At 43.0% G+C, this 12,902-nt stretch overlaps 1 protein-coding gene across 1 annotated transcript in view; it reads left to right on the forward strand.

Annotated features, from left to right (window-relative positions):
• The first annotated feature begins 3,745 nt into the window (after positions 1–3,745).
• LOC124131227 overlaps positions 3,746–12,902 on the forward strand; it is a 30,755-nt gene continuing 21,598 nt past the window's right edge. The window contains exon 1 of the mRNA XM_046494340.2: positions 3,746–3,839. Coding sequence (XP_046350296.2) covers positions 3,809–3,839 — 31 coding nt within the window. The 5' untranslated portion in view covers positions 3,746–3,808. The remainder of the gene's footprint in view (positions 3,840–12,902) is intronic.

Consider the following 12,902-nt stretch of genomic DNA (forward strand, 5'->3'; position numbering starts at 1 on the left):
GGTGTGTGAGACTGTGTAGTGTTGTGTGAGGCTGAGTGATGTTGTGTGAGGCTGTGTAGTGTTGTTCGAGGCTGAGTGATGGTGTGTGAGACTGTGTAATGTTGTGTGAGGCTGCGTAATGTTGTGTGAGGCTGAGTGATGGTGTGTGAGACTGTGTAATGTTGTGTGAGGCTGCGTAATGTTGTGTGAGGCTGAGTGATGGTGTGTGAGGATGTTCAATGTTGTGTGTAAGGCTGTGTAATCTGGAGCGAGGCTGTGTAATGTTGTTTGAGGCTGAGTGATGGTGTGTGAGACTGTGTAATGTTGTGTGAGGCTGCGTAATGTTGTGTGAGGCTGAGTGATGGTGTGTGAGGCTGTTCAATGTTGTGTGTGAGGCTGTGTAATGTGGAGCGAGGCTGTGTGATGTTGTGTGAGGCTGAGTGATGGTGTGAGAGACTGTGTGGTGGTGTGTGAGGCTGTATAATGTTGTGTGAGGCTGTGTAATGTTGTGTGAGGCTGTGTAATGTTGTGTGAGGCTGTGCAATGTTGTGTGAGGCTGTGTAATGTTGTGTGAGGCTGTGTAATGTTGTGCGAGGCTGTGTAATCTGCAGCGAGACTGTGTAATGTGGAGCGAGGCTGTGTAATGATGTGTGAAGCTGTGTAATGTTGTGTGAGGCTGTGTAATGTGGAGCGTGACTGTGTAATGTGGAGCGAGGCTGTGTAATGTTGTGTGAGGCTGTGTAATGTTGTGTGAGGCTGTGTAATGTGGAGCGAGGCTGTGTAATGTTGTGTGAGGCTGTGTAATGTGGAGCGAGGCTGTTTAATGTTGTGTGAGGCTGTGTAATGTTGTGTGAGGCTGTGTAATGTGGAGCGAGGCTGTGTAATGTTGTGTGAGGCTGTGTAATGTTGTGTGAGGCTGTATAAAATGGAGCGAGGCTATGTAATGTTGTGTGATGCTGTGTAATGTTGTGTGAGGCTGTGTAATGTTGTGTGAGGCTGTGTAATGTGGAGCGAGGCTCTGTAATGTTGTGTGAGGCTGTGTAATGTTGTGTGAGGCTGTATAATATGGAGCGAGGCTATGTAATGTTGTGTGATGCTGTGTAATGTTGTGTGAGGCTGTATAATATGGAGCGAGGCTATATAATGTTGTGTAAAGCTGTCTAATGTTGTGTGAGGCTATGTAATGTGGAGCGAGGCGGTGTTATGTTGTGTGAGGCTGTGTAATGTTGTGTGAGGCTGTGTAATGTTGTGTGAAGCTGTGTAATGTTGTGTGAGGCTGTGTTATGTTGTGTGAGGCTGTGTAATGTTGTGCGAGGTTGTGTTATCTGCAGCGAGACTGTGTAATGTGGAGCGAGGCTGTGTAATGTTGTGTGAAGCTGTGTAATGTTGTGTGAAGCTGTGTATTGTGGAGCCAGGCTGTGTAATGTTGTGCGAGGCTGTGTAATCTGCAGGGAGACTGTGTTATGTAGAGGGAGGCTGTGTAATGTTGTGTGAAGCTGTGTAATGTTGTGTGAGGCTGTGTAATGTGGAGCGAGGCTGTGTAATGTTGTGTGAGGCTGTATAATATGGAGCGAGGCTGTTTAATGTTGGGTGAGGCTGTGTAATGTTGTGTGAGGCTGTGTAATGTTGTGTTAGGCTGTGTAATGTGGAGCAAGGCTGTGTAATGTTGTGTGAGGCTGTGTAATGTTGTGTGAGGCTGTGTAATGTTGTGCGAGGCTGTGCAATCTGCAGCGAGACTGTGTAATGTGGAGCGAGGCTGTGTAATGTAGTGTGAGGCTGTGTAATGTTGTGTGAGGCTGTGTAATGTGGAGCGAGGCTGTGTAATGTTGTGTGAGGCTGTGTAATGTTGTGTGAGGCTGTATAATTATGGAGCGAGGCTGTGTAATGTTGTGTGAGGCTGTGTAATGTTGTGTGAGGCTTTGTAATGTTGTGTTAGGCTGTGTAATGTGGAGCGAGGCGGTGTAATGTTGTGTGAGGCTGTGTAATGTTGTGTGATGCTGTGTAATGTGGAGCGAGGCTGTGTAATATTGGGTGGAGCTGTTTTATGTGGAGCGAGGCTGTGTAATGTTGTGTGAGGCTGTGTAATGTTGAGCGAGGCTGTGTAATGTGGAGCGAGGCTGTGTAATGTTGTGTGAGGCTGTGTAATGTAGTGTGAGGCTGTGTAATGTGGAGCGAGGCTGTGTTATGTGAAGCGAGGCTGTGTAATGTTGTGTGAGGCTGTGTCATATAGAACGAGGCTGTGTAATGTTGTGTGAGGCTGTGTAATGTTGTGTGAGGCTGTGTTATGTGAAGCGAGGCTGTGTAATGTTGTGTGAGGCTGTGTAATATAGAGCGAGGCTGTGTAATGTTGTATGAGGCTGTGTAATGTGGAGCTAGGCTGTGTAATATTGGGTGAGGCTGTTTAATGTGGATCGAGGCTGTGTAATGTTGTGTGAGGCTGTGTAATGTTGTGTGAGGCTGTGTAATGTTGTGTGAGGCTGTGTAATGTTGTGTGAGGCTTATTAATGTTGTGTGAGGCTGTGTAATGTGGAGCGAGACTGTGTAATGTGGAGCGAGGCTGTGTTATATTGGGTGAGGCTGTTTAATGTTGTGTGAGGCTGTGTTATGTGAAGCGAGGCTGTGTAATGTTGCGTGATGCTGTGTAATGTTGTGTTATGTGGAGCGAGGCTGTGTAATGTTGTGTGAGGCTGTGTAATGTTGTGTGAGGCTGTATTATGTGGAGCGAGGCTGTGTAATGTAGTGTGAGGTTGTGTAATGTAGTGTGCGGCTGTGTTATGTGGAGCGAGGCTTTGTAATGTTGTGTGAGGCTGTGTAATGTTGTGTTATGTGGAGCGAGGCTATGTAATGTTGTGTGAGGCTGTGTAATGTTGTGTGAGGCTGTGTAATGTGTGAGGCTGTGTAATGTAGTGTGAGGCTTTGTAATGTTATGTGTTTGTGTGCGTGCGTGTGTGTGTGTGTGTGTGTGAGAGAGAGAGAGAGAGAGAGAGAGAGAGAGAGAGAGAGAGAGAGAGAGAGAGAGAGAGAGAGAGAGAGGCGGAAAGAGAGAGAGAGAGGATAATTGAACATTATTTTCATATTCAATATTTAAAACACTGACCCGATTCACCGATCGGAACAGACAATATAACTTACATGGCCTTGATCCTCAGGCAACCCCCCCCCCCCCCCCCCCCCCCCCCCCTCACACACACACACCCCATCCACCCTCCCTCCCCCGTTATATCCGCAGTGACACCCCCCACTACTGACCCTCCTTGTCTGAGCCACTGGTCAAGATATCCTAAGACGTAAAGAGACTTGAGCCAGCAGCCTACGCCATCCTCTAACATGTCAACAAACGACTTATCGGAAATGCGACCATGTTAGTGAGCCGCGTCCAACACAGCAAACGTTATCAAGCGCAGTGTACACATTTGACCTCTCGGCTGAGACAATGTTGAGAATGACAAGACTCAAATTAAGCTTTCCGTGTCCTCAAGTGATTCTAACTATCACCACTTATCTCCCTTTGGGTACACCATCACACGAAAATAAAATATTGGGCTGTCAACGTTAAGTCTTTCAGCATTATCCGGTGATAAGTTATTGAAGCTATATTGAATCCATATATTGGTCATAAATAAGTCATTAGATGACGCCACGCCTTCAATATCTTATATGCGTACGGCTATGAGATAGAACAAAACTTGGAAAAGGTAAACATTTTTTTGGGTCTAGGTAGCAGTTATCTCCCTTTGTGTTATCGTTATTCGGGTTAAAAGAAAGATATGTCACCGTTGGTTGGTGTCAAGTTGGTGTTTGTTGCACTCGGAGGTCGGACGAAGCAGTGATGTGGCGATTTCTGTTGCCCCTACTCCCAGGTAGGACAAAGTGCATACATTTCTTTTATCGGAATGGATTACTGATATACCACATTTATCTATTTTTAAATTTACATGTCTATAATTGTAAGTAAAGAGGACGCATTAATATCCTTTCATCAATAATTACGCGTTTGAAAAATGAGTGAAATTCGTGGATGAAGTTCCTAAATCGTATAGATGAATTTGTTGGAATAAATCGTAAATTGGAATGTCTATATTAAGTTATGCTACATGCAGTTTTAATAATTTATGTCTAGTGTCTTGTGTCATCGTACACTTTCAAAATGAAATGTGATATTTTCATGAAACATCACAGATACAAAAGAAGTTTGAAGTTTTTTACCAAACATGTTCACATATCTAGGCGGTACATCGGCTGACCTCGTTACATATCTTAAATCCTCATTATTCAAACTACTGCCAGTTTTGTCAAGGAAAACGGCTTACCCATCATGACGTCGGAGCATTAAGCGTAACAATGATGCGCTGTAAAACGTTAATTGTTTGCATTGAAATAAACGTGATGTATTCGAAATAGTGAGTTCACAATTTGATTCTCCGCGTTAATCGATAGGGTAGTGTGTCCTGGTCAATCGCTAAGAATACTGTAAACCTTTTGTTCAGTGTTCTGGTCAATCGCTGATGTACAGTGAACGTATTGTTCAGTGTTCAGCTCAATCGCTAGGAAAATAGCGTAAACGTTTTGTTCAGTGTTCTGATCAATCGCTGATGTACAGTGAACGTATTGTTCAGTTTTCAGCACAATCGCAGGGAATATATCGTAAACGTTCTGTTCAGATTTCTGGTCGATCGCTAGGGTAACATTGAACGTAATGTTCAGTGTTCAGCTCAATCGCAAGGAATATATCGTAAACGTTTTGTTCAGATTTCTGGTTGATCGCTAGGGTAATGATGAACGTATTGTTCAGTGTTCAGCTCAATCGCATGGAATGCATCGTAAACCTTTTTTCAGATTTCTGGTCGATCGCTAGGGTAACAGTGAACGTATTATACAGTGTTCTGGTCAATCGCTAGGGTACGGTGAACGTATTATACAGTGTTCTGGTCAATCGCTAGGGTACGGTGAACGTATTATACAGTGTTCTGGTCAATCGCTAGGGTACGGTGAACGTATTGTACAGTGTTCGCCAATCGCTAGGGTACGGTGAACGTATTATACAGTGTTCTGGTCAATCGCTAGGGTACGGTGAACGTATTATACAGTGTTCGATCACATTAATCGGTAGGCCTGTCATCATACCCCGACAACACGGCACGTCCCTGGGGGTTAGGACACTGATGTGTGTGGCCCAGATTCCATTATGTGCAGGACTTCCCAGATTGTTTGAATATGACAAAGTGTTCGGGTGGACAGGCTCGCTGACTTGGTTGATGCATGTCATCGGTTCCAATTTCGTGGATCGATGGCATTGCTTATGATGTCAATCACTGGATTGTCTCGTCCAGACTCGAATATTTACAGGCCCCCGCCATATAGCTGGAATATTGCTGCGTGTGGCGTTAAACAACAAACAAACTACTACTACTACTACGCCGTGAATAGCTACTTCTACCATATCTTGACTGAATTCATCACGATCAAAGATCGATGATCTACTGTCTCGGTCTGGCTACACCCATCACGTGAGCCAATGTCGGAAGGTCTATCGAAGGGGCGGTAGGGTAGCCCAGTGAATAATAGTTCGCTTGTCAAGCCGAAGACCCGGGTTCGACCTATGCAACGGTTCAGTCACTCTGTTGATTTAATGAAAACAACTGTGTTGCTCGAGGGATTCGAACCGGTGAAGTCGGCGCATAGGGTAACGAAGGCTTACATCAACACCAGTGCTTCGTCTGGTCATAGATGGGGGAACCTATGTGATTTGTTTAGTATTCCATTTAATTTGGTTTGCTTGTTTGTTGTTTACGCCACACACAGAAATATTCCAGTTGTATGACGGCGACCATTAAATAATTGAGTCGAGTCCCCAGCAACCTTGGCATGTCGTATAAATCGACGCAAATGGATCGGTTAGTGTAGCTAGATGACTTAGTTAATTGTGTGTTATCGTACCACGATGAGGCAGGGCGTTGCTCATATCAACCACTAGTTTATCTGGACTCGATTGTTTACCGATTGCCGTGATAAAACGGTTACACTGCTGGCACCGGCATTTAACAACATTCACTCACTATGGAACCGTGAAGATCCGGGGTAGAATAGGTATCCAGTAACCCATGTTTACCGTGAAAGGCGACTCTGCTTGTTGTAAGAGGCAACTAACGGGATAGGGTGGCCAGGCTCGCTGACTTTGTTGATATATGTCATCGTATCCCAATTGCGTAGATCGATGCACATGATGACAATCACTGGATTGTTTGATCCAGACTCGATTATGTACAGACCGCTGTCATATAGCTGGAATATTGCGGCGTTAAACAACAAACAAACAAACAAACAAACAAACAAACACAAAGGTGCATAGAGTGAGTGAGTTTGGTTTTACGCCGCTTTTAGCAATATTCCAGCAATATCACGGCGGGGGTCACCAGAAATGGGCTTCACACATTGTACCCATGTCGGGAATCGAACCCGGGTCTTCAGCGTGACGAGCTAACGCTTTAACCACTAGGCTATCCGACCGCCCCGGTGCATAGAGTGAACTATTCCCGCAAACGGTACTCTCCATTAAAGGCCAACGTACCTACGTCCATGGCGTCCGTGTAAATCTCAAGGTTCATGCCGTTCGAGCCACAGGGTAGTCATTTGTTGGGGCACATTACCTGTACATAACTGTACTACACGGGACACAAATGACAGACATATATTGGACCAGAACGTTCAGCTGTGCTGTAACGCTTTGCTTCCGACTGTTAGTGAGAGGACACAGTCGGTGGTGTTTAATTAAACGTTTTAATTTGTTAACGTTTCAACAAGAGAGTCATACTCAAACAAAACCTATTTGGCGTCCTTTATCAAAAACATAACCACACACCTGATTTCTCGCGCGTGATTCGTCCTCTCTTGAGGACAAGGTCCAAGACTGCGCATGTCACGTCTGTATGTAAGTCCAACAATAGAACATGTGCCCTTTGGGTGAGTGAGTATGTTTGTACGCCGCTTTTAGCAATATTCCAGCAATATCACGACGGGGGACACCTTAAATGGGTTTAACACATTGTACCCATCACTGAACGCTTTAACCCTTAACCTTCCGCCCCAATCATTCAGGGGTGAAGTTTTTAAGAATTTCTTTTAGAAAGAATTCTTATCCAACACAAATTCATCTTTTATGGCTGTTTGCTGTTAAACGCCACAGACAGTAGCACCCAAACCGTATCACAGCGTTCTATCGAGGCTTGACCAGACAAACCAGTGATTGATGTCATAAGCAACGTCCCCTCGTGTTATGGGTCAGAATTGGTCACCAGCAACCCATGCTGGACATAAGAGGCGACTAATGGAACAGGGTGGAGGGTGGGGACTGGTAGTCGCACAGTCCCTGAACCATATTAAATTCCCTTCCGCCAAGCCTTTTCTGAAATGCAAGGGGCGGTGGGGTAGCCTAGTGGTTAAAGCGTTCGTTCGTCGCGCAAAAGACCCGGGTTCGATTCCCCACATTGGTACATTGTGTGAAGCCCATTTATGCTGTCCACCGCCGTGATATTGCTGGAGTAGTGCAAAAAACAGCGGAAAACCATACTCACTCACTCACTCTGTAATGTAAAAGTTCTAAATAAAGCAGGTCTAGATTTTCCTCAGGTTATCTCCTATCTCATCGGGGCTCCTTTCCAATTTAAAAGGAGTAATTTGTTTCTATCAAAACCTTATGTTTTCAGAGCTTAAGCGTTAGTCTAGGGGACTGGGTGCTTTCTTTGATAGTATTTCATTTGAACCTAACTTGGTGATTGTGGCCTCTGACGACAAGCACAGTCGCATTTTACATGGGTTGATGAGGACCTCTTCTAATCCGGGTCATTGAATTATGAGTACATTTCAGCACTATTCTGTCTGTAAATAATTGACAAGTGAGTACCAGCATGAGCAACGACCGACGCCTTATCAGGGAAGATCCTTCGACAATACTGCGGTACTGGGACGCTGTTTTTCTGGTCAAACACGATTATTTCCAGGCCGCCTCATAGAGCTGGAATATTGCCGAATATTGCGTTAAGAAAAGCATTCACTTACTTTGATGTCATTATATAGAGAGACTATTGTCCATTGTAGCACAAAGTGATATTCCCTCACTTACAAATAGACGTACCATCACACAAGTTCAACCTCACAAATAATTACAAGATTCTAGTACCAAATGATATCAGATATCAGTGCTTAAGACGTAGATGTCTTTTTGACGACGAAGACGTATTGCTGAATGATTACTACTGCTTAAAGAAGTTAGATGTAGAGCGGTCAAGGCTGGCTATCCCAATGCAGAACAGAGTGAGTGAGTTGGATTTAACGCCGCTTGAAATAGCATTTCAATTATATCACGGCGTGTGAGCTTAATGTGGTAGGAAAGCCCGAAGTGATGCAGGCCGTAGACGTTTACCACTTTGTTCAAGCCTACGGGCAGGGGCATGGTGCTGAAAAACATAGAAACAATCACGGAACACCGGGATTTATGGGGGTCTGGCGTGTGCAAGAGACTCAACACAGCATGGCGGATTGAGGTGGCTTAGACGACAGCGTCATCGGTGTCCCTCTTGAAGAACAGAGAAGGTTGATGAGTGGTATAATTTAATCTTTGGAGACAGAGTGAGTACTGTAGCTACCACCAAGAGCCGTATTTATATACAACTCAGGCCTTCAAATTTCGGAACGTTGTTAAATTGTATAACTTACCCGTGTCTCACAGCCAGACTCACCATATGTGCCGACCATGTGAAGTAATCTGTGGCAGTCTGAGAGAGTGACCCACAGTTGGAATGACAGTACGTTTAGCCTCATGTGTGAAATATTAGTTGCGGCGGTCAACTGATGCAATACCTACATTGCATTTACTTTAAGAATCATTATATTATGTACAGATACGATTTGATAAAATGAAAGTTGGTGTTATAAGAAAAGCAAGGACACTGAGAAACGAAGAAATCATTCACTAACGCAGGCCTCTGAAATTGGAAAATATTTGTTCCACATTTCAGTGTTTTCCAGTAGGATTACGCAGGATTCTGTTTCAATCTAAACATCAAACAAACAGCACGATGCCTCTGTGGTTAGAATACTGGAAGGCATGGCAGCATAGAGACACACGGCACATGGTTCTCACCAACCAATCGAAACATTGTTTACTGAGAGATTGAGACCAAATAAACAGTCTGTGTATAAACAAAGATTCCGACAAAACTAAATCTGGGACAGACTAGTTTCTCGGTTAGTTGGCGCTGTTTTAAACTACATTACGAAAAATCTAACAAAAAACCGAGAAAGGGCCAATCTGTGGTTGAATTCGGAATACCGTCAGGTTTGGAGTTACGTCCCTTGACTTAAGTGACGCGTTTGGCTATGCACAACATTAATTCAACACAAATTAGTTAGCTCCCATCTTCAAAATCTCACAAAATTTTACTCGGACGTTTTTAGAACTATCTATAACGTTAAAACAATAAATTATCAATTAAAAGATGAAAGTAGGACAAATAATTTTTTAGTTAGGATGAATCAATAGTTTTTTCATTTAAATTCACATTTATCAGGCAATTCGGACAAAATCCGCAGGTGCTTTATGCTTGATATAAAGTGAGTGGTCAAAAATTTGATGAAAAATGACTTTCTAAACACATGATCCCCCTACTTTGTTTGAAATGTTTTAATTTTTTGCCGAAAAAAGGCAAATTCATTGATTTTCCGAGATGAGGTATCTAAGATACCAATCAGAAGTTGTGTAATATGCGAATTTATTTTCAATATTTTATATATATATATATACTGAGAGGCAAAAGAAACCATACCTCTCAGTTGATTTTATCAAATTTCTACATTCCAAGTGAAAACATCTCAAGTTATTATATCCAAAAGGGATATAATACCCCAGGAAATGAACTGTACTAGCGCTTAGTCAGCAATCAAAGAATACTCCTACTTATTCTGATATTGTTTTTCAAATATAACGTAATTAAAAACGCTTTAAAATTGAAAATAAATTCGCATATTACACAACTTCTGATTGGTATCTCAGACACCTCATCTCGGAAAATCAATGAATTTGCCTTTTTCGGCAAAAAATTAAAACATTTCATATATATATATATATGATTTAGACATTTTCAACCTGCCAACCTTTCAATAGGCCAAAGGGTTTAGCGAACTGACACCCAGCTACTGCATCAGACATTTTACTGCCAGGTTAATATGACCTGCACTTACCTACAGTGTTTGCTTCAGAACAACACTGGACGTTTCAACATACAAACTGGGGTTGATATTAAGGCAATACGTTCCTTTCAGTCTGCACCAGCAGTGTGTTTGGGGCGACCTTGAACTATTGAAGAAAACAATGATGATTCTAACGTAATGCATGATTTGTTGTTGTAAGCTGAATGTTCTATATACAGATATAAAGTAACTTGAAATTACTGTCGTTTGAAAATATATCGAAAAGATTTTTTATCCCGCTACCAATTACTGAAGTATACCAAGTCACACACTGCACCACACTGGAACCTGTTGTTGATGGCAATTACTAAATAGTACTGTTTAATTAACTTTCAACATATAATGAACGCCTCCTGATACGCCTGTCCACGTGGTATTGTAGAAGGTTATAAAAACGTGGAATCATGCTATAAAACACACACACACACACACACACACACACACACACACACACACACACATACACACATATATATATATAATTTTACAAATGTACTTTTCGCACATTTAAGAGAGGAATTTGAACACATTAATCGTGTTCACGTGTGGAATTTAACGCCCATGGCAAACCAAATATAAAAAGTAAAACATGTTTGAAATCATAAAAAAAGATGCCGAAGCAATTCCGGACTTAAATGCCGAAATTTCTGCAGATCCCATTAACAAAAGCGCCTATGCTTTATTTCATCAAAAATGAATACTGAGAATACTGATTCCATGTCGAAGACATGAACCGTTGGTGTTTCCGAGGGGATCGCCATTTATTTTCCCAAACTTAAATTTCAATCTGGAATCCTTATTCAAAGTTAAACTTCGATGACATGCAAACCTGACAACACGCTCCGTCACAACACCTCATACGACAAGAATAGTTGCTGAGGAACAAGTCGGGGTATTCATGTAAACTGTGGTATCGCAGTAGGCCAGCACTATGGACTCGGCATTAGTACAAACATCCTTTCACACCCACACGTGCATGCACGTCGATATATGAGTGCAATACTCTTGGATGCAGGGTACAACCCCATTTCACCTCACCTGACCTAAGATAGTCACGTGCGTGAAAACGTTAGTCATACCAACATGGCGTCGTCCAATTGCTGGCTGAGGAACGTGCAGAGAGCTGGGCTTCTTAAGTCATTTTATGGACACTTCGACCGACCCGTTTGTTAACTTCCATACTGTTATCCTTGTCGCTCAATGTATACCGGAACCACTGGGCGACTTCTGATTTGTCGATCAAGATTGTCCCATAAATGTTGAATGGGCGAGCATGACGGCCATTGTAAAACCTGAAATGTTCGCGTTGTTAAAGAAAGTTCTGCGTCAAGCATGCAGTATGCGGCGTCGCATTGTCGTGCTGGAAAATGATTCCACGCGGCTGTTGCTGGATGAATGGCTCCACAAACGGTCGCAAAACTTCATCTCGATATCGCTGTGCATTCATGTTACCATGAATAACCACGAGCCTCGTTTTCAAGTTCCCCCCAAAGACCTCCGCCTTCAAATGCCTTCGTGACTGCAATTCGGCGCTATACGTCCACCAACTCTTCTGTAAACACGTTGCCGACCATCGTTCCTGAAAAGACAGAATGTGCTCTCATCGGAGAACCTAACACGTGCCCAGTCACGCAGTTGCCAACGTCGAAGTCTCCTGGCCCACATCAGTCTGTCGAGGCGATGTTGAGGTGTCAACAACACTCCTCGGTAGAGTCGATGTGCTCTGATACCATGGACTCCTTATCACCTGGCCTCGGTGTGTCGACTGAACCTGTGTCGCAGTGCCGTCGCTGCCGTTAATGTCGTCGTGACAAAGCAGTTTTGGAGGTGAATTGTCCGGATGTAGCGGTCTTGAATGGGCGATGTCGCTGAAATATTTGAGACATCTACGGGACTACGCGTGGGCTGTGTTCTTATCCCGCTTTTTTTCTCGCTGCACATAAATTTACAAGTAAATTTCGCATGAATATAGTTAAATAGAGGAATCCAGTTGTTCCCTGATTATATAGATACTTCTGATTTTAATATTTGCAGACGACAGCATACTCTTTCCCGATAACGTAATTGGACTACAAAGTCATCTTGCTATCTTGAATTTAACTGTATAAAATGAAAATTGAAAGTCGTTTTCCGAAAATAAATCCAGTGAAAATAGCAAAATTATGGAAGTTTGGACATGAGAACAATGAAATAGTCTCTCAATGTAAATATCTTGGGGGTCATGTTTACTTTAAATTAAATATGAACAAAGCAGTGCAGAGTACTTGTATTAAGGGTAAAGTGGGCATATATGAACTTCTTCTGCCTTCAATGAATTCTGTTGGTAGTCTTACGTTCGACCTGTTCTATTATTATGTATGGATCTGAACTATGGGATACACCAAAATATATATGTAAACACGAATTCAAACAACGGCATGCAAAATATGTTTAGGAGTGCCGAATTATTCAATGTAATGGCACTTGGGGATTGTGGAAGACAACCATTTTTTTAAAGAATCTCTTATTTTAGATGATCAAATACTGGCTGTCCCTCATACATATATGGGGGCGGTCGGGTAGCCTAGTGGTTAAAGCGTTCGCTCGTCACGCCGAAGACCCGGGTTCGATTCCCGACATGGGTACAATGTGTGAAGCCCATTTCTGGTGTCCCCCGCCGTGATATTGCTGGAATATTG

Source organism: Haliotis rufescens, unplaced genomic scaffold, assembly GCF_023055435.1.
Source record: "Haliotis rufescens isolate VD_foot unplaced genomic scaffold, xgHalRufe1.0.p SCAF_14, whole genome shotgun sequence".
In the NCBI taxonomy this organism is placed as follows: Eukaryota; Metazoa; Mollusca; class Gastropoda; order Lepetellida; family Haliotidae; genus Haliotis; species Haliotis rufescens.